Source organism: Podarcis erhardii, assembly GCF_964252035.2.
Source record: "Podarcis erhardii genome assembly, chromosome: 12".
Classification (NCBI taxonomy): domain Eukaryota; kingdom Metazoa; phylum Chordata; class Lepidosauria; order Squamata; family Lacertidae; genus Podarcis; species Podarcis erhardii.
The window spans coordinates 37,666,855-37,694,767 of record NC_138513.1 but is presented as its reverse complement, the minus strand read 5'-3'; the positions used below and the strand labels follow the sequence as shown (position 1 = coordinate 37,694,767).

Genomic DNA, 27,913 nt, shown 5'->3' with positions numbered 1-27,913 from the left:
GCGGTGACGTCGCGGGAACGCGGCGGAGGTCCGTTGGGTGTGTGGGTGCGCGCGCTCGCGCTCGGGAGCGAGCCTCCCTCACAGGACGAGAGCGGCGCGAGCCGCAGGAGGAGGAGAAGACCGTTTCCGTCCGCTCGCTCGCTCGCTCGCTCAGGCGGAGGCCGCTCGCCTCGACCCTCCGGCGCGTGTGGTACCTTCGCTGAGGAGGAGAAGCCGAAGGAGAAGCCGCCGCCGCCGCCGCTGTCCATGCGGCGCTGGGGAAGGGAGCCGAGGGCCGCGGCCGGCGGCCGGCGCCGACGCCCGGGAGTAAGTTGCTGAGGGGCGCCGAGCGAGGTATGAGGCGCTGGGGCCGCGCCGCTCTCCTCAGGAGAAGGAATGGACGCGGAAGGCCCAGCCCCGCGGTTTGGGGTCCCCCCGCGGAGCCCCGTCCGCCCTCCGTGTCTCCCGTCTCCATCGCATCCGCGCGCGCCCTCCGTGCGACAGGTTGGGGGAAGGGGCGTGAGTGCGCGTGCGCGAAAGATGGAGCGCTGCGTGTGCGTGTTTTCGTGTGCACGTCTGAACGGCGAGCGGAGAAAGAGAGAGAGTGGCGGGATGGAGTATCAGGTACGCTGGAGGGAGGCGGCGGCGGCGGCCAGGCTTGGCAGGGCTGCGCATCCGGCATTTCCACCTCCTTGCCAAGCCGCTTCTGGAAAGGAGGCTGGAGCTGAGTTCAAAACACCCCCCCCCGCCCTCCTTTCTTGGACGTCGCCAGCGTTCTTCTTTTTCCCTCCCTTCCCCTCCAAAATCCCCTGCAGTATTGAGGAGAGCGAGCAGATCCCTGGATCCCTCCTCACGGCTATATATTCCTCAGGCTTACGGGGGGGCTGAGAAGTTCTTGCACCCGAGCTGCAGACGTGTTTTGTGGTGGTTGGTTTGGGGGGGGGGTGGATGACGGTGCATCTTATTTTTGCAACCCGGAGACGGAGCCAACAGGTTTGTCCGGAGCGTTTAATGTGGCCGCCTTCCCCCCCCCCCCCACCCCTCCGATGCTGCAGAGTGTATCTGCCACAAAGGAAAGAGCTTGGCATCCTTTCCCTCCCCCCGTGGAAGGGCTTTTTTGCATCGGGTTGTCATGCCGAAAACACATTATGGCATTGATGATCTCTTTGGCAAACAGCCATTTTTCTAAGCTGTATCAACTTCTGCTTTATACGCCAACACAGGCACCAAAGCTGTGGGGGTTTTGTTGTTTAAAATACGTTTCTCCCCTCTTGGGCTGTTAGCAGTAACGGAGCAGGTAGGTAGAAAGACATGGTATTTGTCTCACTGAGAATGATTATAGCACTGAATGCTTGAAAGGAAAACCACTGTATTGACCAGAATGATGGAAATTTACCATGATTAATTTCAGTAAGGTCCTTTATCAGTATGTGCACTATTATGAATTGTTTTATTATTAATGCCTTGTTTCTTGAGTAGACCCTGGAAGTACTGTATAGAAGCCACTTTGAGAAGGGAGTACCATTAGAAGGCAGCATTGAAATCTTTTAAATAAATAATTTGAAGGAGAAGCCTTCATGTGGCTTGTATTTTGAAGCTTGCTGTTATATATTTAGGGACTGGAAATAATCTATTTGACTACTAAGGTAGTTAGAGCTTTAAATATGGCTTTGCTACAGTCTGCTAGTATAGATATGAATTCTTTTTAAAGAATGTGAGTCCAGATCTGTTTAAAGCCTGCCCTCTAGTGCAGCCACTCTTACTCATTTAGGCTGCTGTGTTTATATAGCAGTTTTGGGGAATTCATAATAATAGATACTTGGTGTAGAAAATGAAAAAAGGCAAGAGTTTTGAAATATGTATTTTCAGTTCCTTTCCCAAGCTATAGAAAACACTTAGAAAGTCTCCACTAAGGAAACACATTGATGAGTATTAAAATTGGATAAGTTTTGCATCATTTGCCGCTAATATTGTTGCCCCATGGAGTAAGATGAATAGTGATGATGTACATTTTTGCTTTTTGTGTGACATAATCAATGGTTGTCATACAGTATCTAAAGAGAAGAAATGTAACCATGCATTTTGTACACTGCTTGTTTTTATAGAGTACCTGATGAAGGTATTGAACTGGAAGAACTGGAACAGCTATTGGTTGAAATAACACCTGAATGGTTGAACAAATTCCTTTTAGTTCCCCAGATAAATATATGCCAATATAGCTTTAATGATGTAGAATTTTGTTTAATAGAAGAGTTAGAGCCACAGTTAACTTTACTGAAATGTTTAGGCAACCAGGTCATACTTCCTAATTAAATCTACTGACTAGAAAAAAGGCACCCATCACTGGTATTTTAAAGGGATAAGTAGAGATTGCAGTAATGTCCTTTCTTTGAGTCTGTCTGGAATGCTCAGAAATCACTTTTTGATAAGGGGCTTTGTATTCTGATAATTCCACTAGCTCTTCTGCACTGGAATTTAATTTTATCAGCTTGCACCTCTGGCCTTCCAGTGCTCTAGAAACAATTTCCATATGTCTGTTTGCACCACTATTTCATACCATGCTCTCTGTTGTGCCTGATTTCACCTTTATATCTTTCGTTGCTTATTTCACACAAGCGCAGGAGAGAGGAACCTTCATGGTATTCTTTCTCCCCATTCCCAAATTCATTTCACAATTCTGTTTCCCATTGTATTGTCTCCATCCTGCAATATTATTTGCAGTTGGATACTTGAGTTATTAGAGAGACTTTATGGGGCAGGTCATTTGTCTTCCGCCTTTTTGTGAAATGATGGTGAGTAAGATGTACAAGGTCATATTGTGCACAATAAATGAATGCCTTAACAAGCACTTAAGGTGCCTAATAATGTTTGACACACACATGCCTTTGTGTATTTTTTATTAACATTAAATTGCATAAAACCTGTAGAGCAGGCTTCTAATTAAGCAGTTGCCTGTGGTAAACTTCCAAGTGACGGGGTAAGATGTGCTTCTTCCGAAACCTTTGTGTTACTGCTTGTCCCCTATGCACACTGCTGTAATACAGTGCTTTGTTATCCTACTTGTTGAAACTTAGGACTTCAACAAGTGACTTTCTGGTCCCCCTTGGTCCCTTTTCTTTCTCACAATTAAGGAAGAGGGCAATACCAACATTTTAAAGACCTGATTTTCTTGGTGTACCTGTACAATTGCACACTTGTTTTGTAGAAACAGGTTGCAGAGCCATCTCCGTGTATAAAAGTAATGCAAAAATTCATTCAATACAGCATATTGGATTTTCTGTATGAAGTGCTTTGAAGACACTTTAAATGGGTCAAGGCTTGGGAGCAGGACAATAGAAGATGACAATAGTTTTGAGATTTTCTTTCTTTAATAGTTCAATTCACACAGTTCATCTAGATAATGTCACAAAAAAAATGTGGGGTGGATCCAGTTAGTGAATTCATGGTTTGAAACAACAGTCTAAAACAGATGTGATGCAGGAATTCTGTGGTTGGAATTTTTGGCTTTATTTAAAAAGACTCAGTGGGGAATTTGGATCGGGGCTGTGACACTTGAGTTGTGTGTTTAACCACTTCCTCTGTATCATTTGAACCCTATCTGAATTGACCCCTTGGTTCTTTATCCCTGAGGGGTGAATTGGCAGGTACTTTAGGAGGGGAAGCCAGATGAAGAAAAAGTGTAGGTGGAAAACAGTTGAGTCCATCCCGCATCACTGCAAGTCATGATCAAAGTCCCTTCTCTCTTCTCCCCCCCCCCCCATGACTGTTCTTAATATTTTGTAAAACTATGAGAGATCCTAACCATATATTTCCCATGCCACATCTGTTTGGTACTGACATCTTACTAAGAATTTTGAGTAATGGCAGGAATACCGTATTTTTCGCCCTATAGGATGCACTTTTCCCCCTCCAAAAATGAAGGGGAAATGTGTGTGCGTCCTATGGGGCAAATGCAGGCTTCAGGAGAGCCGCAGAGCCAGCCCCACAAGGTCGGGGGACAGCGGGGAGGTGGAACGCCGCCATACCGCTGTCTCCCGATGTGGTTTGGAGGCTGACGGCGGGGAGACGCGTGCTTCTCCCCTCCGCCAGCCCCACAAGCTCCGGGGACAGCGGGGAAGCACAGCGCATCTTCCCGCTGTCTCTGGACCTGGTCTGCAGGCGGGCGGTGGGGAGAAGAGCGCTTCTCCCCGCTGCCTGCCCCGCAAGCTCCGGGGACAGCTGGGAGGCGCAGCGTGTCTTCCTGCTGTCCCCGGACCTGGTCTGCAGGCGGGCGGCAGGGAGAAGAGCGCTTCTCCCCGCTGCCGGCCCCACAAGCGCCTGGGGGGGGGAAATAATTTTCCCCCCCTTTATTTCCCCCCCAAAAAACTTGGTGCGTCCTATGGGCCAGTGCGTCCTATGGGGCGAAAAATACGGTAAGTTGTACATGGTAGATATACAGAACTTGTCACACATCATGAAGATGTTATCCATTGTGTGTTTGTAGCTGATTATTTAGCCTGATTCTGCAGTGAGAGGATACTCAAACTTTATTATCATTCACAATATATTAGAAAAAGAAATGAAATGTGATTAATAAAGGCAAAAATGTCATTATAAGAGAAATTTTGTGCCAGTTGTACAAATACAAGTTATTGGATCACAATTTTCCACTAGTCCACCTGCCCATGTATACAAGTGTAAGCAGCTTGTAGCTCTTGTAAATGGCTCATTTTCTACCAACTTGCAAAAAGGCTCCCCTTTCTGTTCATCTAGAGGCAGTTATTATGCACCATAGGTGGGTGTAGTAGTGGTATATCTTAAGATTAGAAAATGTGCCAGAACTAAGAACTGTTAATCTTGCAAATTTTCTATCTTAGGTTGATTACTGCTCCTTTTTGGAACTGCCATGCAAAGCAACTGTAATATTTAAACCTAATATTGCATCAACTGAAGTCAGGCACCATGTCCCATGATTCCTCAAAGCATTAAAACAGTACTTAGAAGACAGCAATATAGAAAACTACTGTAGGTGTATTAAACTTTAAAGGTTTGTACAGGCTGAGTGTTGGGATAAGCTCCTGAATTCATCCATTATAGCTGCTACTCAGGATGTCAACATTAGACTCACTCTCTTTTTATTGGTCCATATGAACTTTGGGGTGGTAATCTATGCGCCTAATACATACCACTGATTTCTATGAGATTTATGCACATATTTGATTGTGTGTTAGCCATATAATTCCTGAAGGAGAACTTAAGTATTTTTTCCCCCTTAGGGAATAAGGGAAGAAGAATGCGAATCTTTCCTCAGAACTGGATATGGAAGTATCAGCAGATGAATCTATGGAAAACATGAGGAAAAATTGAAACTACATGAGCAAAGCATAGATAAGATGATACCTTTGGAGAGGGCAGTACCATGGTTGGTAGATTTCATTTCTGATTTATTAAAATGTAGTTCTTTAAAAATTACTTCACTGCAGTGCTTGTGAAATTCCTCTGGAGGTATTGCAGTTATATCATGATTTCGAAGCAGTTTTGCTAGTGTAACAATTAGTATTATGCTTTAAATTGATTTTACAAAATGTGCACAATGGATTGATTTGGATTTTGGATTTTTTGTTAAGGCATGTTTTAGGCTTAGATGAGAGCAAACTGAAATATACCTTCAGTTTCATTACACGCCCCTGCTCTAGTGAGACTGTGTGAAGCAGTATGGATGCATTCACTTCTATTTTAGATTAGCTGCAACTTGTTGTTGTGTCTGAACTTGAATAAACTGTACCTTGACTACGGTTTGTTGAAACAAACAAACCTCAAACCAGTTTATTAAACTGGCTTGTTTCAACTAACTATAGTTTAGATTAACCCAAGGTTAGAGTTCAGATGGCCTGCTAAACTGTTATATAAAACAGTAACTCCTGATCTCTTCATGGCCATGCTAAAGGGGGAAGTATGCAGATTTGAGGCTAGCTGTAGCTTATTCTCATAATGGCAAACCATGGTTTCACATTGTGTCTGAATGCATATGTCATGAAATGCGTGTGCATGTTTTTTGGCTGCTCCCTTAATACATGCAACTGTGATCCTTTCCTGATTGCTGAGCTCTTGTATTGTAATGAGGAATTAGTAAAGAAAGCATGCACATATACTTTTAAATAAAAATGTACCATGAATGAATTTTATATTCTGGTATCAAGAATACAAAAAAGAGAGATTTTTCCCCCCCAGATGATATCTCTGTATTAGCAGGTTAAGGGTGCTTACAGTGGTTGGGAACAAGCATTTTCTGTGGAGAGACTCTGCACTTCTGAAAGTTGTACACTAGCATATTAGAAACATGGAATTATAGAATTCGAAGGAACACTGGGAATGATTTGGAAAAGTGAGGTTAGAGTTTGAAATGCAATGCCATTAATTGCTACTGACAGTGATGTTGAGGACATTCATTGAAAAAAAAAGTGTTTTTAAATAAGCCTGGAAAATTGAATGACTGCCAGCAGAACTAGCCAATACTACTTGCGACAGTTATACACTCTAGACATGAGTGTGGCCCATACACTCTGTACATTGGAAAGTCACATTGTGGTGTTTCATTACCAAGGGGGCCTTGTACAGCATTGTAAAATGATTACCATAGACAGACAGATGCTGGCTCTTTCAGAAATGTATTAGAGTTATAGTTAGTCATGCAATGTCAAGAATCATAATTTTTTAGTGCAATCACTTTTGATGTAGCTGCTGTGCTTGGAAAAACTAGAGTTAGTTTCTTCCAAGGTTTTCTCAGATGTTGAAGTATACTTGAATTCTTGAAGTATAAGTACCTATTGTTTTGTTGGAAGATACCCAAAGTTTCATACATCTTAATGCATGGATCAACTATATTTTCTCATTTCCAGTCAGATGGCACTAGCCCTATAGAGCGACCATTATTTTCCTCCAACTCTCAGCATTAGAGCTTTCCTAAAACTTCATTTACACATTGCCTGTAGCATCATCTCCATGGTTACTGCCACACCACTCCAGTACATGCTTCATCCAAGAGAATGTGATGAATTATATGGTTGTATATCATGCTGATGACAATTACCTTGTGGATGCTTCACTAGCATAGTACATAACCACATGGGTCAAGCATGTAGATGTTGCTTGAAGCAACTATTGAGATGGTGGTAACTACATGGCATTTTTTATTTTGAATGGTCTAATTGTATGTTAGGTACCACAGATCTTAATGTTATGCTGCCCTCATTAAATAATGAATGGCAATACTGTATGTGAATAATGTCTTTGCTTAGATTAGCTTACAACAGTTTCATCATTCTTCCCGTTTAATGCATATTTTAGGCACAGGCAGTCCCAGGAAGAATTGCTTTTTTTGTATTCTTTTTTTCTTCATTCCTAAAATAAATTTGTACTTGTATACTGAACTAACTACTCTGAAGTGCTTTGCAAAACTCTACAGCATATCTTATACATTTTTAGAGTTTAGACACATCTCAATTAGCTATTCCAATTCTCCTTCAAGAAAGTATTTTTAAACCTGTATTCTGGACTGAAGGCCAGCTTTTAGAGTAGGTGAAATCTTATTCTTCTTATCTTAAGTAAATGTATATTCTATAAAAATTTTCTTTTTGACTTCTAGGTACGTTTGGCAGTGAAAATGGGTTGTGCATCTGTTTCAAATACTTTCATATGAGAAGACACAATTTTTAAAAAGTTTCAGCATTACTACTTCAAGCAGTATGGCTGGTTTCAAGCGAGGGTATGATGGAAAAATTGCTGGACTGTATGATTTGGATAAAACCTTGGGGAGAGGGCATTTTGCTGTGGTCAAACTTGCCAGACACGTTTTTACAGGTGAAAAAGTAGCGGTGAAAGTTATTGACAAGACCAAGCTAGATACTCTAGCAACAGGACATCTATTCCAAGAAGTTAGATGCATGAAACTAGTGCAGCATCCTAATATTGTTCGCCTGTATGAAGTTATTGACACCCAGACCAAACTTTACCTAATCTTGGAACTTGGTGATGGAGGAGATATGTTTGATTACATCATGAAACACGAAGAAGGGCTTAACGAAGATCTGGCAAAGAAGTACTTTGCTCAGATTGTTCATGCTATATCCTACTGCCATAAACTGCATGTAGTTCACAGAGACTTAAAACCGGAGAATGTTGTCTTCTTTGAAAAACAAGGACTTGTGAAATTGACTGATTTTGGCTTCAGCAACAAATTCCAGCCTGGGAAAAAACTCACAACAAGTTGTGGTTCTCTTGCATATTCTGCTCCAGAAATTCTACTTGGTGATGAGTATGATGCACCCGCAGTAGGTAAGTCAGTGAATTGAGAGCAAACTAAAGTCACTTTTCTTGCATAAATTATTTTGTTTCGGAGCAAGCTGCCATTGGAAGTAAATATTTAGATATAAGAAGATGAAAGTCTGCAAAGGTCCCTGTGTAGCTCTTCATTATGCTATTTATGTTTTAACATACTATCTAGTCCATTGCCTTCTAGTTTGGAGTTGATGCAGTTAGGCTTGTTGGTAATTTTTGGGACAGGAGTATTTGTGCGTCCTTGATAATGAACATGGTTTGTTTGGAGGAATTTACACTTGAAGTACAAAGTGTCCGAAGGTTTCCAGCTGGAACTAAGAGATCTAAATTAGGACAAGCTATACTAAAGGAAGGGCTGTGGTTTAGTGGTAGAGCCCATGCATGAAAATCTCCCAGGTTCAATCCTTGGCATCTCCAGATAGGGCTGGGGGAAATGCCCATAAGTCAGTGTAGACCATATTGAGCCTGATGGATCAATTGTTCTGTGTTCTTATTAATGGCTGCACTATGTTCTTATTAATGGATGCACTCCGATGTACAAGGAGTTCCTGAAAAAGCAGGGTATTTTTCATGTATTTATCAGTGAAGTCAGCTCTCTGTTTGCATTAGAACCCCAGAATGCTATGTGCTGACAGCATGTGAATACTGCCAGCAATTTATCAAGTGGTGTACATACAGCCACATTTGCTCTCATGATGCAGAGAATTGCCACATATCTGCATTTCCTATCAGTATTAGGAACATAGTAAGGCTTTCTTGTTCATAGCAGTAGCACAGAGTGTTTGGTAAATGGTCTCCTGTGTCTTCTCACATAAATGTTTGTTTCCCCCTCAAACTGCGATACTTCCTTTTATGAACAGGATAACATCAAATACACGAGGATGATATTGGACAGCTGTAATCATTTCAGTGGATGCAAGAATTGGCAGTTAGTGCCTGCAGGGAGTGTATTCTCATGTTATCACAGTCTGTTGGCACCCTATAGTTGTAACGTGGGAACGTATTTATAAGCCTTGTGTTATATGAAGAAAATACATTAAGCAGGGTGCCCAAGGCAGGGTTGTTTCTGACAAGTAAATGTCCATTTGATGTCACTAAATGTGTTTGCCCTAAGATACACAAGAGATGCTTCAGATCTCTGCTAGTGGCTTTAGAAAACAGAATTAGATGTTGATCAGGCCTGAAAACACACCAGAATACCAACGGGGGGCGGGGGTGGGATTGTACACCTGACATTCAGTGTCCTTCACGTGGCTATGCAATAGGCTAATTTCATATAGTAACTGAATTATATTAGATAATTGTTTTTTTCCCCCTAATTGATGTTTTCCTAGTATTTCTCAGCTAACTTCTGAAGATGCAAGAAATGGATAGGCTTCCTGAAATTCTGTTTGTTTGTTTTTTGTTCCTATTGCTGTCAGTGTGTGGGTTGGCAGGAGCTAACTAGAGAAATGTAAATGAAATTAAGCACAGTGATGAAACGAAGCCTAGTTCAATATAGATGCCCGTAATGTCCATTGACTTCTTGCTGGACCTGTATTGGGAGATTCATGAGAAACTAATTTGAACATTTCCAAGTTAATTGCGTGTTTCTGTGCACATGCATGCAGAAAATGTAGATGAGCAGCATATCAATATTTCTTCATAAAAGCATTTATGATAAATGCTGGATTTGTGAATATTTAACTTGCCTGTATAAATCCCAAACAGGACTTACTTGCTAGAAAGGGAAATATCAGTTGAATCATGACGTGTTACAGCTTGATTGAATAAGGATTAAGATACATTTAAGGCTTTTCCTTTTAGATATTTCTGCTGGTGCATGTCTGTGTCAGCATTTAGTGTTACATTGTTTAAAACAATGTAGCCCCTATGTATAGGTGAGAATTCGTTCTGAAGGTCCCTTCTTAACCTGAGACTGTTCTTAACCTGAGGTACCACTTTAGCTAATGGGGTCTCCCGCTGCCGTCGTGCGATTTATGTTCTCATCCTGAAGCAAAGTTCTTAACCTGAGGTACTATTTCTGGGTTAGCGGAGTCCGTAACCTGAAGTGTCTGTAACCTGAAGCAACTGTAACCCGAGGTACCACTGTATGTGGGGAAAGTACAGCACAACCGATGGCTCTTTCCGGTTTTATCCTTGTGTAGGCGGTGGTGTGAACAGAGTACATTTTACAGCAAACAGTGTTGGGACATATTTATCAGAGCTTCTGGTTAGATGAATGTGGGATGCCTCCAAATAGAAATATATTTACTTTTCTCTAGAACCAAAGAGTAAAAACATATAAGGGATGTATGTAGGCGTGTTGATCTATTAGAATAAAATATAAAAAATCACCGTAACATAATAGGACCAAGTAAAATGTCTCAAAACAGTAAACAAACTTTTGCGTTTTCCTGGGGGAAGGGGAGAGACAGCTGGACATGTTGGAGCCCAAAAGACTGCAGTTTGTAAGATTCTTTAAATGAAACACCAATGGCATTGAAGCAGATTAGTACCTTCTAGATGTAAAATGATTTCTGGATGCAGAGGCTGCTTGCACAAATACCAGTGGCTGTTCCCCCAGATTTTGGAGATATAAAATCTGACAGTTACTCAAATCTTTCTCCCACAAAGATGGAAACAGAGGTCCCTTGTGAGGGAGAGAGCCGATCTTGGTAAAGATTGATAGAAGCCAATTTGGGTAATATACATAGTGATTAGAAGCCATTAGCTTTTATCTGAAGAGGAGACTTGGGTTTGGGAGTTATGTGCTTCTGCTTCCAATTTTGGATGCTATTGAATCATTTGCCTCAAGAGCCAAGCCATTTGCTTAATTTTCAGCCTGGAGAACTCAAAAGTTTCTCACTATTTTTTTCTATTTTAGTTGCTCCTTATTAAGGCATTGCCCTGCTGTAAATTTTGAACTTAGGAAGGGTGAGCCACCTTCATGAACTGTTTATAATTGGGTGTGTAAATTATGCAGGAAGAATTTAGGTGTTTTAATTATATCTTAGTGTAATTTACTACGTTGACTAGTTAGCTAGATAGACATCTAGATAGACACTCTAAATTTCCATGTGGAAATGGTTATTCTGCTCTTGTCTCGGGCTCTTTCTTCAGTAGTAAAGGAATAAAAGTTGCCAGTTACTCCGGTTTGACTCCATCCCTGTTTCCTCTTGCTGTGTCGTAGCATTATTTTCATTCTAGTTTTAGTCTCTAAGGGCATTGGTCTTCAACTGATAGATCATTGTATGGTTGAAGACCAATCCCCTTAGAGACTAAAACTAAAATGAAAATAATGCTTCAACATAGCAAGAGGAAACAGGGATGGAGCTAAGAGCATTGTAAGGGTGCAGCTTCATTTGTTTGTTTTTAAGAAAAATAGAAGAGGAAAAAGAATAGAGATGCTTATATGGCAGCAAATTAGAAGTTGATTTTTTAAAAAATAGATGTGGCTTCAAATTTTGAAAATTTGATGATTACTTTTTACCAGGTAGTTAAAAAAAAGGTAATTTTCTCTTTTGGAAGGATTGACTTTTGGGTTGTTTAAAAAGACATTGCATTGCCTTTCAGCCTTACCTCATACAGCTATGTTACTTTGTATATCTTCTATATCAGCACAGGTCCTTGGAAAACTTTATGGAATGGGGGTAGATGTAGAATGATTTGGGGGGGGGGCATAGCTTAGTCATTTCCTTGAGAGGAGGTAGGACATATCAGTACCTAGAGTTAAATGTTTGTACCCTTCTGCAAATAAATACTTTTTATTAGCACATTGGCTCTACATCAAGTAGTCAATCACTATACTAATCAACAAACCATAAATGGAAGTTTAAGAGTTCAAACATAGTTTATTGAAACCCAGAGAGATAATAGCAAGAGTCTCTCTCTCTCTCTCTCTCTCTCTCTCTCTCTCTCTCTCACACACACACACACACACAGAGAGAGAGAGAGAGAGAGAGAGAGAGAGAGAGAGAGAGAGAGCATTCTAAGTGAGCTCCAAATATGAGCCTTTACAGTTGTGTGGTGGTCTTCTGTAATAAGATTCTTTGAGAAAAACAGAACCTTTAGGAATATGTACCATATTTTTCCATCCATAAGATGCACCCTATTTTTTGACATTTTAGGGGGGAAACCTAGTCTTATACACGGAAAAATACGGTATTTATTGGGATTTTTTACCCTGCTCTTAAGCCCAAAAGGCTTCAAAAAAACAAGACGGTTCCTGCCTTCAGAGTTACAATCTAAAAAACACCGCATAAAGAAGGAGATGAGAGAAGAATAAGGACACTCAGGAGCTGTTTCTTAAAAGTTAACAAAGTAGTTTTTATACTGATCAGCCACAATGGAAACTAGGAGGCAAACTGGTCTCAGCAAAAGTGATCAGAGTGTGCTTTCCTATATCTCACTCTTGCTGCAGTCCGATGGAGTAAATGCCGTTAGCAGCATTTGAAACTGGGAAAGAAAAGCAAGACTCCACACAGCACCTTGAACCTGGGTTGTAGGGTGCCAAAACAGTTTCTAGTCACATTTGAAGTTCCTGCAGTCAATCAGAATTTGTGGAAGCCACGTCGGACGTTTTGAGTTCCAAAGAACGTTTGCAAACCGGAACAATCACTTCCAGGTTTGCGGTGTTCTGGAGCCGAAACGTTTGATTTGCAAGGCGTTGGACTTCCGAGGTACGACTATACAGATAATTCATTCAGATTTTCTGTAGTTTCCTTATGTTCCTTTCAGCACACCTCATCACCTCTTCATCCATTGTTCAAGTGCCTACCTAGTTTATGTCTTGCTTTTTTAAGACAGTAGCTTAAGTTTTGTGCATCTAATTTATTTAAAGACATTATGATTGTCGATCTGAATGTTTTTAGTGATGTGCACCTCAAATTCTTTTTAGGCACCCTTTATTATCTGCTTGTGTTAAAGTTTGTGTTCCATATTATCATTTGGGCAAAACATCAGTTTTCTGAGTGAAGCATTCTTACTTCCAATAGCTTCCTTGACTCTGTTCCTTTAACAACATTGGCATCCTTGGATTTGGTGGTATCTCTTCTGATAATCTGAATACATTCTAGCTGAGCAATTATTGTGGCTTTGTGGGAAGATTTTATCCTCTTGACTTACCCTTTCAACTCTGTTTAATTTGCCAATCTATGGCCTTTTAAACTGTGTGCGCACACAGGGGGGAGGGGTATTGTTTGCTACTGTGGTATGCATTTCTTAGATAGGGGCAGTATAGAAATTTAATAAATAATAATAGTAATCTTTAAAATGAGGAGACTTGTAAAATATTACTATTCTGAAGTCAAATGTGATTATGTTGGATTTTTTGGCAATTGAATACATATGCGTGTTGGATTTTATAGCATTGTGGTCACTAGTTCCAGTTGGTTTCAACAGTGTTTGAACTTCTACTAGGTCCTGAGCAGCATCCATAGTTTTTCCTCCTTTGGTGGATTCCACAACCAACTGTTCCAGGGAACTATATTGAGGCTAATGAAAAATGCATATTTTTGTGTGACTAGAATATTCATCTAACAGTCTCTGTGATTACAATTGAAGCCATCCATTACTACATTTCCTGATTTTCACCCTCCATCTCAAGATCAGTATGAGCATTTTGGTCAGGGAAGTATCAGTATGTCCTTAGTACAGTCAAACCTCTGTTCCCGAATGGCTCCGTTTTGGAACGTTTCGGCTCCCAAACGCCGAAAACCCGATAGTAAATACTCCTGTTTTCAGACATTTTTCAGAAGCTGAACATCACATGCAGCTTCTGCTTAAATGCAGGAAGCTCTTGCAACCAATTGGAAGCTGCGCCTCAGTTGTCGAACATTTTGGAAGTCAAACGGGCTTCCAGAACGGATTACATTCGACAACTGAGGTTTGACTGTACTAAATTACTTCTGGAGCCTGGTATTGCCACCCACAGCAATTTTTTGGAGGGGTGTATCTACTCCATTTAAGATTTATAGTTTGTATGCCAAAGAGCACATAATCAGAATTATTTTCACCCTCATCCTCTAGGTATGATACATTCCGAATAGGATACTATCCAGCTTCTTTCAGCTTTCCTCCAGGATTAAGTTCAAAAATTGGTGTGCAACCTCTGACATCAAGCATTGGATCCTAGCCAGTTGCTGCATTAAATTACATTAACTTCATTTAGAGATTCCAGAGTGTTTGTGGATATTCCATGCATCCAAAAGCATAATTTGAGTACAGAACTTTCAATTACGAAAATAAATGAGACATCGGGCCTCAAGCTTTGTACGTGTATCGGAGCCCCATAAAACTTTTGATCTGAAGCGATTGTTCAAGTCACATAGTATGTATCTTGTTGGGACAACTATAAACTCAGTTGCATTGCTTTGGCAGCAGAGAAAGGATTGAAAAATAAGAGATACAGTGGTACCTTGGTTGTTGAATGGCTTGGCTCCCAAACAAATCGGCTCCAGGACACCACAAACCCGGAAGTGTGTGTTCCAATTTGTGAACGTTTTTCAGAAGCCGAACGTCTTCTGCAGCTTCCGCTTGAGTGGAGGAAGCTCCTGCAGCCAACTGGAAGCTGTGCCTTGGTTTTTGAACCATTTCGAGAGTTGAACGGACTCCCGGAATGGATTCAGTTTGACAACCAAGGTACCTCTACGTTCTACGTTCAGTCCAAAATTGGGGCTACCACACTAAATTGCTTAACTTCTCTGAATTCATAAGAAAGTTGTGCCTTATTTCCTGTCAACACAACCTTTTTATGATGACATCTTGAATTTCTTGTCATCCCGTCATTGTGTGTGACTTTTTTTAGTGCAACTCATTTCCTGAACTGTACCTGCACTGTCATCAGTGGCATAACTGTAAACCGAACTTGATCACTTTGCAGGCCAAGCACTCTGTGGCAACAGCACAGACAGGAAATCCTCTCCAAACCAGAAAGGAAGGGGGCAAGAAAGAGTGAGAACATCATCACAGTGGATTGCTGGGGTGGGGTAGACCGTGGGAAAGACATTGTGTAAAAGTGTAGTTGAAACTGTTGAGCCTGCTCTGTAGTTGTCTGTCTCTACTGCTTTAATACTGATTTTATGTGAAAATGACATTTTGAATCATTTAAGTAATTATTGCAGTTTAAAATTTGGATAACCTCACTTCCCAAAATGTAAGACTCAAACCTTTCCATTGTTCAGTTCAGCACAACATTGTAATAGGCTAACAAAATGAAATGGTGTAACAGGTGTTTATTATACCAGTTCAGATTAAAATCAGCAATTATTTTGGGTTTACATAAAGCCCACAGCCCCCTTGCTCAGGCTTTGTGAACTACTTGTGGGTCATGACCCACAGGTTGCAAAACACTGTTTTAGAGACTTAGAAATTGAGAAGGCAAGCATCTGCTGTGATGCTGGAATTGCTTCAAAACGCCTTAGAAATACGATGTGATTATCAGCTTCTGTAAACCATGAAGATCTGGTCTCACAAGGAGCAATTTCTGTTTTAGGCCTTCACTATGGGATTTGTGGCCTAATATTTTTGTTTGGAGTTTTTTTGTGTGAGAAAAGCTGTCCTTTTTTTGCCTGTATACGTAAATACAAGCCAAGTCTTGGTGCTGTCTCCTCACTAGATTTGAGATGAGCATGGCAGGGGCAGCCAGTGACGTGGCTTGGTTTCCATGGCAGTGACTTGATGTTATGTAAGGAAGTTGCATATACACTGGCTGGTTGTCATGGTTCTAAGAATCGTACTCAAACAGCTCTTTCTCAATTGGATTTTTTCAGTAACATTGAAAGTACACAGGTGCTGACCAACAACACTTAGCACATTCTTATTTGTGTGTCTGTCACAAATCATATAGCCCGCTAGTCCTTAAGAACAGCGTCCTATTTTGAGAGAAGGAATTTATTTTTAAAACCACAGAATGTCCCTGCACAGTTCTCATTCAGATCCTCTTCCTGAACATATTTTGTGCAATTCTAAATCCACTTTTTAGGGAAACATTGATTCTTGCTAACAGTGCTTTTTCACTTGACGTCGGTCCAGATTTTTTGTGAAGATATGCTGCCAGGCTATTTACATAGGCTAGCAACAAATAGAAAAGCTTAAAAAAAACAAAACACCAACTGCTTCTAATGTTGAAAGTTCTTAAAATGACCGTTAAGTTCCCAAGGGAAATGGGAAGGTACCTGGAAACAAAATCTTGCTTACTTTAGACTTGATGGCTAGCAACAGGGGTATAAACAATGTTGTTTGCATTTCCTCCTATTGTATTCTTTCTTGTACAAACTTCGCTCTTAAATTAGTATGGTAAAATTGTGATGATGTTCAAGCTGTTTACTGTTTTAAATGCTTTAGCAGTTTTCCATGATACCCATTTTCAACCAATAGTTGATTTAAAAAAAAAAAAAGGTTAGTGTGTCGCATGCAGGGCACAATAAAGACGTGTTTATATATATATATACAAAGGTGAATAATTTATCCGGGGAGAGGGGGCAATAGTATGTAAAAAATTAAAATCTGCACCCACCAAGGTAATAACTGTGGCAGCATTGCTGAATATAATCTTCACATTTCCACTATTTATTTCAGTGAGCATATGAAGCTGCATTTCATCTTTTTGTGTATAAGGCATTTGTGGTACTATGCTGCTCAGTTTTGAACAATTAAAATGTTGGTTCAAATTAACTATGATAGGAAACTAATTTTTTCCCTTGTGCCAGTTGCAGTAGGTTGTTGTTTTTCAAGTACAATATTTTTAAAATCTTGTTACAGATATATGGAGCCTGGGAGTTATCCTTTATATGTTGGTATGCGGGCAGCCACCATTCCAAGAAGCAAATGACAGCGAAACTTTGACAATGATCATGGACTGTAAATACACGGTGCCATCACGTGTGTCCAAAGAATGTAAAGAGTAAGTGAAATGTTGAACATAGTGTATTGAAATTAAAATCGTAACACTAACCATTCAGTATAGAACCAATGTGGTGATTGGTTAGGACTAGCACAGGGTTAGGTCCCAAGTAATCCCAGCTCATCCATTATTCTCACTTCAGGACTGTGATCCAGGAACAACTATTCTTTCAACCCTCACAGGGTTGTCATGATAATGAAATAGAAGAACCATATATACTACCTTGAGCTCCCTAGATAAATACGAAGTTTTTCTTCATTTTTGAAGTGGTTTGCTTCTTTAAACATCACCCTTTATCACATTCATTAAATGTTTGCATGTTGATGCTCTATAGGAGAGGGATAACTTATTCGAAGCTGAGGTCCAAACGGGAAATATTAACTTGATGGTCGCTTTGAAGCTGTGCATATCTACTTTCATCAGTGTGGTGGATGCAAAGTCTATGTACGGATAAGAAACATTTTCAAAGCTAAAGGAATACCTTCTCTCCCTTTACCATTTTCATTGCCAAAGCCCACAAAGCCCTCCTGTCAGCAGTACTTGGCTGCTGTTGTCAGTTAAAGAATACATTGATAACTGGAAACGTGAAACCCTGTAAACTATTTTTTATTGAGTGATTTTCTATATTCACATGGCCCATTGTAGAATAGTAATTTGTTAATAAAACAGAAGACAGTTTAAGAACTCAAGTCTATTCAATAAACATTGTGATGTCTGCTGGAGCTGGGGAAAAATAATTTGTCTTTTATTGCAATTCTGGTTTTAGTAATTTTGATTGCTTTTTATGACTTGACACTTGCTTAACACAAGTCCATAGCCATTCTGTGACTTCTGTAGACGGTTAAAAAAAACTAATAAGTGGAAAGTAATCCCAAAAACAATTCTACCTTGTCATAATTCTATGACTGCTTCAGAGCCCCTTAGTTGCAGTTTTAATTTTGTCTTGTCCTTCAACTGTATGCATTGTTTTGTTTTTATTTTTTCCGTACCTCTGTTTGTATTATGTATGTGTAAGGAGCATCAAGAGGAGACATGAAAACAGTCACGGTAGATAAGCTAGTTTGCCATCTAAACAAGCAAGCAGACATCCATACTTTCAAATTTGTTTGTAGATGTGTGTAGAAACTTACTTTTAAACTTGGGGAATGGCACCCCTTGGATGCTTGGGGAACATTTTCCTACTGTGATGGTGCTAACATACTTATAGAGCTGTATCTTTGTTCCCAGTTTAATCACACGAATGTTACAAAGAGACCCAAAACGAAGGGCATCTTTGGAAGAAATTGAAAACCATCCCTGGCTACAAGGAGTTGATCCATCGCCTGCAACCAAATATAATATTCCTTTGGTTTCATACAAAAATCTATCCGAGGAAGAGCACAACAGCATCATACAGCGAATGGTTCTGGGAGACATCGCAGACAGAGATACCATAGTAGAGTAAGCCACCGTTTTCTGTCGTGTTTACATTCCAGGATTGCAATTCCAATTTTGTTGTTACACAACAATTTTCTCTATAGAGCACAAGAAAATCCTTTTCTGGATCAGGTGCACGTCACCTTAGCCCAGCGTTCTGTTTCCAGCTATTACCAGCCTTAAAAGTAAAGCTGAAGGCAACCAACTTGCCCTGATTTATGCCCACTGGTATTCAGAGGAATATTTGCAGATGCAAGATGGATGTATCTTTGTAAGCTAAAGTGGCCCAAGACAAATTAAATCATTTACAGAACATGTCAAAACATCGATAACTTTTTGGAAATAAGTTACCAAGTCTGGTCAAAGAGGAACCCTGTGTAAAGCCCAATAATCAAATTGTCATTCATATTCTATTCAGTAGCTTGAGTTTTCTTTCTTCTTGGGTCTCTGGGCAATGGCCTTATCAGCAGTTTCCTTTTCTCCCATGTGTAGTTGATTGGGGATGGAGAGTATGTAGCAGCAGGCCCAGAGAGTGGGGCACCTGGGTTATGACATGCACCTTGTTCAGTCATGTCCTGTTCTTTATGCACTATTATCTGGCTCCCAACATCCTTGGCCATGTTAAGGAAACACTGGGTTATGGGGGGTGTAGGGTGTTGCTTAAAGGAGTAGGTATTCCCACTATGTGGCTTCTTCCTAGTGTAAACCACTTTTAAATTGCATGTTTGGTTGTAACTCAGACATTAACTTTATATGTTCAGCTGCTGAATAGTGCAAGTGGCAATGTTGGAGACAGGCCCAATATAGAAGCCACTGAATTAACAAGTGGATGCTTTAAAACAGTTGAAACAGGAATTTGTATCTGCCAAGAAGCCTGCTGTTAATGCCTAATGACTAACTAGATGAACACATTGTCCATTTGGCTATGGAAAATCAGTGGCAGATTTAAAAGTAACATATCGCCTGTTTGCAAATTGATTTTATTTTAGTCCTTTGCCTCTCTCCCCTGTGTAGTGCTAGGCAGTGGCTAGCTGGCAACAATGCTCCCGTGAGCTGAGTTGGGGGAGAATGTGAGGAAAGTCCATGCTAATAAATGAGACTGCTCTCCTGCTTTCAAGGCAAGCACTTGATAAAGTCTCAGTCAACAATGACAAAGTTTGTTTTCCTGGGGTTGCCTCTCCCTGCAGTGAGAGGTCATCGCAGGGAGGCAGTGGAGACACTCCCAGTCTCCTAATCTCAGTAATCGTAGTCACAAATGTATGTATCAGGAGCTTAGCCTGGAAGAAGAGAATTCCTTTGTTTGAGCAGACTATCTGTAAAAGTAAAGTATAGTTATATCTGACAGCTGCAAAAGGTTACTGAAGCATAGACTGGCATTCAGTAAATTACTGTGATTGGGGAAAATCTATTCAGCTTTTGGTTGCTTTCCTTAATATAGCCTAGTTTGATTATTGACCTTGCCACATTAGGTTGTCCAGTTCTTAATAAACTAAAAGCTATTTGTCAATATGTCAAAAGACTAATTTCTACTTATAGGCACTGTTCAGTATTTGCTTTGAGGTGCATTGTAAGCAGTGCTGGCTGCATGTCCAGTTTCAGAAATCTGTTGATGTATGATGTGTTCCATTTTAATTTTATTTCCCCCAGGGCTCTGGAAACCAACAAATACAATCACATCACTGCTACCTACTTCTTACTAGCAGAGCGGATTCTGAGAGAGAAGCAGGAGAAAGAAATACAAACCAGATCAGCAAGCCCAAGCAATATCAAAGCTCAGTTTAGGTAATAATTTAAAGTACTCAAATTGTACTAAATTTAAGAGTTTTTAATCATACATTCTTTAAAAGGGCCCACCTTTTTGATTTTAAATAGATTGTCATGCTACTGTGGTGTATCATTGCCAAAACACTGTGTGCTCTACAGCTTCTGCACAGCTAAGCTGGTAATTTTGAGGGCATTTTGCGGCCGAAGGTTGTTAATTGTTCTGCAGGTTGGGATCTGGAAGCTTATTCACCAGCAGCACAGCCACAGAATTAGTTCCATGGAGAAATGTTTGTTTTCTTTTCTCCTGTCATGCTGAAGTCGCCATTCTTAGCCTTTCTATCATTGAATTCACAACCTAGGGTAATAGGTAAGGAATATCTGAGTTCATGCTTGCCCCCCCCCCCCCAAGTGCAGGCCACAACTGTAACACAGAACGAATCAGCCACTTTGTGGTGGTGGTGTTGCAGAGTCTGCACCCTATTCCAACAGGCAGAATTTCTCATGAAGAATGAGAGCTCAGAGAGAGATGGAAATTGGTGCATCCCATTCCTGTTAGATCAGATATGGAGACTTGTGCCTCTGCAAGATGGTGAGGGACTACAATGTCCATCACCCCACCCATTGGCCATGCCAGCTGGGGCTAATGAAAGTCTGGAGTGTGGGGGACAACTACATGTGTCTAGCTCAGCTTTGTCTAACCTGACTTGGCAGGAGCTCTCCGCCATCTTGGACAGAGATCCTTCAAGCTTTCCCTGTTAAAGATCATCAGACCAGGAATGCCATGGATTGAGCACAGCACATGCATGAAAAAGTGTGTGCTCTACCACTACCAATATCTACCAATATCGTGGCTCTGTCAGGAACTGTAACTGGGAGGTAACTGCTGAAGCCCATACCAAGGTTCCATTGGTGAGCTTGAGGGCACTTTGTGGGAAAAGAGTAGGCAGTTAAAAAAATAAATTGCCTAGAAAGTTGTATTTTCAGAAACGGAATAGTTAAAGAAGCTGAAAGGTATAATTAGGAAGATCCCTTCAGGAAGGCAGGACTATTTAAAACCACTGCAATAGAGACTAAAATAAAATGTACACTGCAAATGAGAAGAAACACAAACAAGTCCAGAAATATGTCGCTGTATTTAAAAAGCTCCATCAGAGTATATGAAAGGCAGGAGGCCTTATTTTAAGAAATTGAAGCCTTGTCGAAATGAAGACAATAACCAATAAAAGTTCATGTGCCTTTCCTTCTGTGTGCTTTTAAATGCCATGTTAGGACTGGCCACACTTCTGCCTTTGTGATGATAGCATCCTTTCTGCCTATATTTGCTCTGTTAATTTTTAAAAGAACAACAACATTGGAGCAAATAACTACAATGGGGGGGTGATTTTTAGAAGGAAAACCATAAATGAAGGATAACCCTTGTCCTGCGGTCCCAAACTAGTTTTAGTTGTTTTCAGGATGAGGTCAGGAGAGAGATTATGTTGCCAATTGTAAGCATCGAAATATTTAAGTGTATTTAAAATTGCATCTAGTTTGACTCCAATATTGCAGCTGCCAACCTTTGCACACTTGGGAGTAAGGCATGTTTTGCTAAAGTGGGAGTTATTCATTCTGAATGAATATGCTTTGACGAGGCTGCATGGATACAAATTCTGGAAAACCACACTTGAAATTGACAGGCAAGAAAAGTAATTCGACAGATAGTTTTTTAGCTTAGTTGTTAAATGCATCAGTCAGAAGTGATGTAGGATATAAAAAGTTTAAATACATTGCTAGGAGAAAAATTTCAGCAAAGCTGATTATGTGTAGTATAAATGTATGATTACCACAACCATGGAAGCTTGGACTGGAAATGTACTACTCCACAAACATATGTATTTTCAAGAATTATAAGCAGAGGCTTGACAACCATATGTCAGGAGTGCTCTGATGGTGTTTCCTGCTTGGCAGGGGGTTGGACTCGATGGCCCTTGTGGTCTCTTCCAACTCTATGATTCTATGATTTGATACCTGGGTCTCACTCTGTGTGCAAGGGGACACTGGGATATCTGCTGTGCACTTCGTTAAGTGACCTTGTGCATTTGGTTTTTATTGGCCTGATTTCTAGCTATTTTTTTTATCTGCCAGCCTGCAACTGAATACTCTGAATGAACAATTTCTTTGAAAGTCTCTGGCATTCATGGCAATGGCTTTGGAACCTGCTCTGGATAATATTTTTAAAATTTTGATTTACCTTGCCAGTATTACTTTGGCATATTCAGAGCAGCAAAGAATGTCTGTTCCTGCCTTAATTTTGCTTCATCTAAAACCGAGAATGTCTTCATAACTTCAGTAAAAATTGTGCCTTTTAAAAAGTGGACTTGTTTGTATTCTGTGCCACTTATCATATAGTGACTTCTTGACATCTTTTTTTTAAGGTTGAGCAGCATAAGATGATATACACTTTAATACTTTTTTAAAAAGCAGATGGAAATGCCATTGAAAAGAAATGTTATTAAAACTCATTACAAAAACTGCATCTTTCCATTCAAAAAGGCATTTACCAGGGCAGCTACAAACTCAAAAAGACTGGAATCCTGTAATCTTGGGTGTGGGCATGCTTATTAGAATTTTCTGCTTTTTCCCTTTACACAGCAGACTGCCATACCAGATCACAAATTACTTTTTGAAAGTATTTCAATAAAATATTATTATTATTATTATTATTATTATTATTATTATTATTATTTATTATTTATTCATTCTACCCAGCCCATCTGGCTGGGTTTCCCCAGTCACTCTGGGCAGCTTTCAACAGAACTTTAAAAACAGAATAAAACTTCAAACATTTAAAACTTCCCTATGCAGGGCTGCCTTCACATGTCTTCTAAAAGTCAGATAGTTGCTTATTTCCCTAGCATCTGTGGAGAGGGCATTCCACAGGGCGGGCGCCACTATTGAGAAGGCCCTCTGCCTGGTTCCCTGTAGCCTCACTTCTCGCAGGGAGGGAACCACCAGAGAGGCTTGCCACTGGCTGCTGGTGCTATTGCTGGTGCTATTGCTAGAGAAACCTCAACCCTAAACTACATCAGTTGTGCAGAACTAATTGGTAAGATCTCTGGATCTTGGCCAATATGTACAAATTTAATTCTTTTCCTGCTTGGTAAATTTTAAAATCACCTTACATTTTTTCAAGTTATAGTGAGAGGAGCTTTGCTTTTAAAACTTGTACTAAAATCTTTTGTTTCCTCTTTTTTGCACCTCTCTTAGGCAGTCATGGCCAACCAAAATCGATGTCCCTCAAGACTTGGAAGATGACCTTACAGCTTCTCCTCTCTCCCATGGAGGCGTTCCTCAGTCTCCAGCTCGCAGCGCTGAAAATGTTCTTAATGGTCACCGGAGCAAGGCACTTAATGATTCATCAAAGAAGGAGGACATTCCTGAATTAGCAGGACCAGCACTTTCCGTTGTTCCTTCGGTGAGCTTAAAACCTACAACTAGCGGTCGGAAGTGCTTGTTTAGGGTGGAAGAAGACGAGGAGGAGGACGAAGAAGATAAAAAACCAGTCTCCCTTTCGACCCAAGTGGTTCTGCGCCGCAAGCCTTCCGTTACAAACCGTCTTACTTCCCGGAAAAGTGCCCCGGTCCTGAATCAGATCTTTGAGGAAGGGGAGTCGGACGACGAGTTTGACATGGATGAGAACTTGCCCCCCAAACTTAGCCGTCTAAAAATGAACATTGCTTCGCCAAGCACCGTGCACAAGCGCTACCACCGAAGGAAAAGCCAGGGTCGGGGATCGAGCTGCAGCAGCTCAGAAACAAGCGACGACGACTCCGAAAGCAGGCGGCGTCTCGATAAAGACAGCGGTTTTACTTACTCCTGGCACAGACGGGATAGTAGCGAGGGACCTCCCGGCAATCAGGGAGACGGCAGCGGACAAGGAAAACCAAGCAATGGAAACGGAGGAGTAGACAAAACGAGCCCTGGCGACAACAACAAAGGGGGCGGAAGTCCTTCCAGTAGTTCTAGTGGAAGCACGAATAACAATTCGGGTTCCACTCGCAGGTGCGCTGGATCTGGAAATTCAATGCAGTTGTCTTCAAGAAGCGCGGGCGACCTGGTGGAAAGCCTCAAATTAATGAGCCTCTGCTTAGGTTCACAGATTCACAGTAGCACTAAATACATTATTGATCCGCAAAACACCATCTCCTTTTCCAGCGTCAAGGTACAGGAGAAATCCACGTGGAAGATGTGCATAAGTTCCTCGGGGAATGTAAATCCAGCTTCGTCCTTGGGCAGTATAAAATTCTTTTCTGATCAGATGTCAGACACTGCAAACGAATTAGAACGGATAAAGAGCAAGAACTTGAAAAATAACGTGCTCCAACTACCTCTGTGTGAAAAGACTATATCTGTGAATATTCAGCGAAACCCGAAGGAGGGATTGCTGTGTACCGCTGGCCAAGCTACTTGCTGTCACGTTGTTTGACAGTAATCAGACTTAACTCATTCTACTTGACATCACCAATCTTCCTTTTCTGCGCTGTGAATACTTTATTTCACTGAAACCCTTCATTGTCATTGTCTTAATATTTTTAAATGAGCTTTGAGCAGTAATTTATTACATTTTAATTTAGTTTGCTTGAAATGACAATGCATGATTTTGTGCATGCTGCTAGCCAACAAATTTTTTTTTGTTCCCAACGATAACAGGATTTGTGTACTTTTTTACATTTATAATTTTACTATAGAAAATCTGGATTACAGTAAGGCTCGTGTCCAAATCCAGTGTAAATGAAGCACTTAGTAGTTTCACATTCTGCACTTAAATTAGAGAGAGAGAGCGCTTTTCTTTCTTTGTGAAATGTCCAATCTTGTTCTGATCTTCTGTGTTTCCTAAACTATGTGAGATGTGGCATAATTCTGTGTGTTTGCAACAGAACCAAAGCAATAATGTTTTGATGCTGAAAACTTCTGTGAGCTTTCAGATTTCCAAGGCTTGTACAAAGCAAGGATGCACTGAGAATTTAAGAGATCTTGAACTATAATTTTTATCCCCACATCTCTTTTGTCTTAAACTACAATATGCAGGAGGTGGTGGCTGAAGATCTTGGTTTGTTACAGACAAGATGGGGCGAGTGGAAATAGTTAAGGCAACTTCCCCTGAGAAAAATTGTACATGCAGACAATCTTTTAAAAACTGTATTACAAAGGAAAATTATAAAGTCATCTGCTTGGAGTATTTTTAAAAAAACAATCTAAGGGAGAACACATATGTTACTAGAGTCTATTATCATGGCAGTTGTTGGGTGCAGTGCAAGACTATTTAAATTGGACCAATTTGTGTGACTTTTGAGAGGTCTTTTCCAGTAAGCTAGTTCCTGTAAATTAACTAGCCATAAGCATAGTAAAAGGCTTAACAAAGTTTCCTCCTCCTGTCTTTTACCCTACCCCACAGCATTTTGAAGCCTGCTCTCAATATTATTGATTACCTGAAGGATGTAACTGAGCATCTTAATTCCACATTTCCATTATTTCCATGTAAACAAATGAACAGGCCAATCAAGATGGGTGTCCCTGTAGTGTGGGATATATCAAAAGTGCTGCAAAATGCAGCACTGTATCCAGTCATCTAAACCAATTGTTCAAGTGAATTTAGGGAGAGCAGAAAACGGTTGCTAGAATTTGAATAGGAGGTCTGTTCAGATCAGGAAGAATCTTAATGGGAGTGCATCAACATTGTGCATCCTAAATACACTCCACAGATCTCAAAACGTGCCATATACTGCAAATTTCTAGAATTTTTTTCCAATATAAAATTTAGTTTGGGGTATAACAGTCTTGTTTATTTCCCTTCCATAACTCTCTCTCCAAATCGAGTCAGACAACACAAGTTGCATGGATCAATTTCTTTTTACATTCTGCACAGCTCTTCGTTTTTCTCTTTTTTTAACCCCTTGCTACTGAGATGTCAGCAGATAAATAGGCTGGCATTTTTAATGTACAAAAGGAAACTTTTGACCAGGTGAACTTGTTTGAACTTTTATCTAGAATAAAATATATTGCAGATTCCCAATTTTGGGAAGGACGAGAATGTTATTTTTTCAAGCTCTGTGCGCTGGGTCTTCAAAGCAATGCTGGTAAGTATTGATGGTATTATGTAGCAACAACCCAGGCAGGCACTGATTAAGAGACTTTACACAGTTTAGTATATAAATGCTAGCAAAATGGTCAAGTAGAATGCATTTCATTTACCTTGTAGACTGTAGAGCACCAAAGAACTGTTTTTGGTTATGATACATTCATGTTTGCTTCTTTTAGTGTGGCAAAGGATGCAATCCAAAGCATATTTACAAGGAAGTAAATCCCAGTGTGTTCCGCATGGCTTACTTCCAAGTAAACATGTTCAGAATTAGGCTGCAAATCTCAATCATGCAAGCCTATTTTATTATCAAGCTTAGGAGGGGAATATATTTTCTCAGCAAAACAAGTTATGAATGAAACACTTTGCTTTAGTTTTATTTTTTAAGCTTATGTTGCAATGTAGTTTTAAAACAGCCTATCATACATGTATGATATCTACACAGTTGAAAGCTACAAGAACAGGCATGCCGGCGAAGCCATAGCGCATATTTCTTTGAAATTTACTTAAGCAGGGATCTTACAAAGGGCCAGAAATATGGACAGTTCACAGATGACGGTGAACAGAGCATCTATATAAAAAGTAGGAGAAAGTTTATAAAGGGCATTGGCAATAAACTGTTGCAGCTTTTTATTTTCAAGTCTTGTAAATATTCTTTCCACACGTTATGTACAGCCTTGGAATGGCACCTTTTGACTAATCCCAGACGTTTTTTCATTCCCTCTGTTTTTTATATACAAATGTGTATATACGGTGCTCACTTTAGAACAGCAGTGTTGACCATTTATGCTGCATAGCTGTAACATAGCCTTATTTAGTTGTGTATGGTTGGTTGAACCTCTGGGTGTACAGATGTTAGCTTGAGTGTTGTCTTTTTAATCCATTTATTCACCGGTGAATGATTGTGCATGTGTTGTATGTTGTATTACGTCATGTTAAAAGGAGGGAGAGAATAACCACTACATTGAAATATATTGGACCAAACTATTATAGAACAAGTAACAGTTTCTTGTACCCCTTAAATCTGTCTTTACAAGTTGCATATAGTCAACGTAGCATATAAATTAAATATTGTGGAAAGCAACTAGTCTTGTATTTTTCTGTATGTGTATATAATGTACCTCTAGCAACTTTATCTGTATTTAAGATGTGACAATCTTGACACAGAATTTTTCAATTAGTAAAATAAAGCAGAATAAAATGGAGAAAAGCTACGTGTATTAGGGGGAGGGTACAGAAATACCAGTTGATCCTTGTCAATTGCTTCCAGCGATGTTTGGCTTTCTTCATTGTATAAACATTCATGGTGTGTGACAAATGAAAAAAAAAATCCAGTTAATAAAAATGACCTCTTGATTGGTGCATAAATGATGTTCATGTCAACTTTATACGCTCTCTGGCCTGAGGACACCAGAAGCTGATGTACTGTGACTTTT

General features: G+C 40.2%; 2 protein-coding genes and 1 long non-coding RNA gene across 4 annotated transcripts in view; 1 reads left to right on the top strand and 2 right to left on the bottom strand.

Annotated features, from left to right (window-relative positions):
- Positions 1-27,845, top strand: SNRK (SNF related kinase). Of its 2 annotated transcripts, none has more exons than XM_081882054.1 (7): positions 1-306; positions 5,235-5,380; positions 7,604-8,292; positions 17,038-17,179; positions 18,407-18,619; positions 20,243-20,377; positions 23,606-27,845. In XM_081882054.1, the coding sequence occupies exons 3-7, from the start codon at positions 7,704-7,706 to the stop codon at positions 24,822-24,824; spliced, it is 2,298 nt and encodes a 765-aa protein (XP_081738180.1). In that variant the 5' UTR covers positions 1-306; positions 5,235-5,380; positions 7,604-7,703; the 3' UTR covers positions 24,825-27,845. The 2 variants fall into 2 exon arrangements, with proteins under 2 accessions (XP_081738180.1, XP_081738181.1); XM_081882055.1 differs by lacking the exon at positions 1-306 and adding an exon at positions 348-603.
- On the bottom strand, positions 8,509-17,028 carry LOC309325830. Its single transcript, XR_014150052.1, has 2 exons — positions 11,857-17,028; positions 8,509-10,605 (listed from the first exon to the last, which is right to left on the bottom strand). It is a non-coding gene; the product is annotated as an uncharacterized lncRNA (long non-coding RNA).
- The window catches only part of ANO10 (anoctamin 10), a 99,192-nt gene continuing 95,806 nt past the window's right edge, over positions 24,528-27,913 (bottom strand). The window contains exon 14 of the transcript XR_014161520.1: positions 24,528-24,666. The gene's annotated coding sequence lies outside the window, so the exon portion shown is untranslated. The remainder of the gene's footprint in view (positions 24,667-27,913) is intronic.

Excerpts from the sequence above, each read along its gene's own strand:
- SNRK (XM_081882054.1), top strand. The coding sequence starts at position 7,704 with ATGGCTGGTTTCAAGCGAGGGTATGATGGAAAAATTGCTGGACTGTAT. Across the intron at positions 17,180-18,406 it reads GTGTCCAAAGAATGTAAAGA|TTTAATCACACGAATGTTAC; the intron begins GTAAGTGAAATG and ends CTTTGTTCCCAG. Across the intron at positions 18,620-20,242 it reads GACAGAGATACCATAGTAGA|GGCTCTGGAAACCAACAAAT; the intron begins GTAAGCCACCGT and ends TATTTCCCCCAG.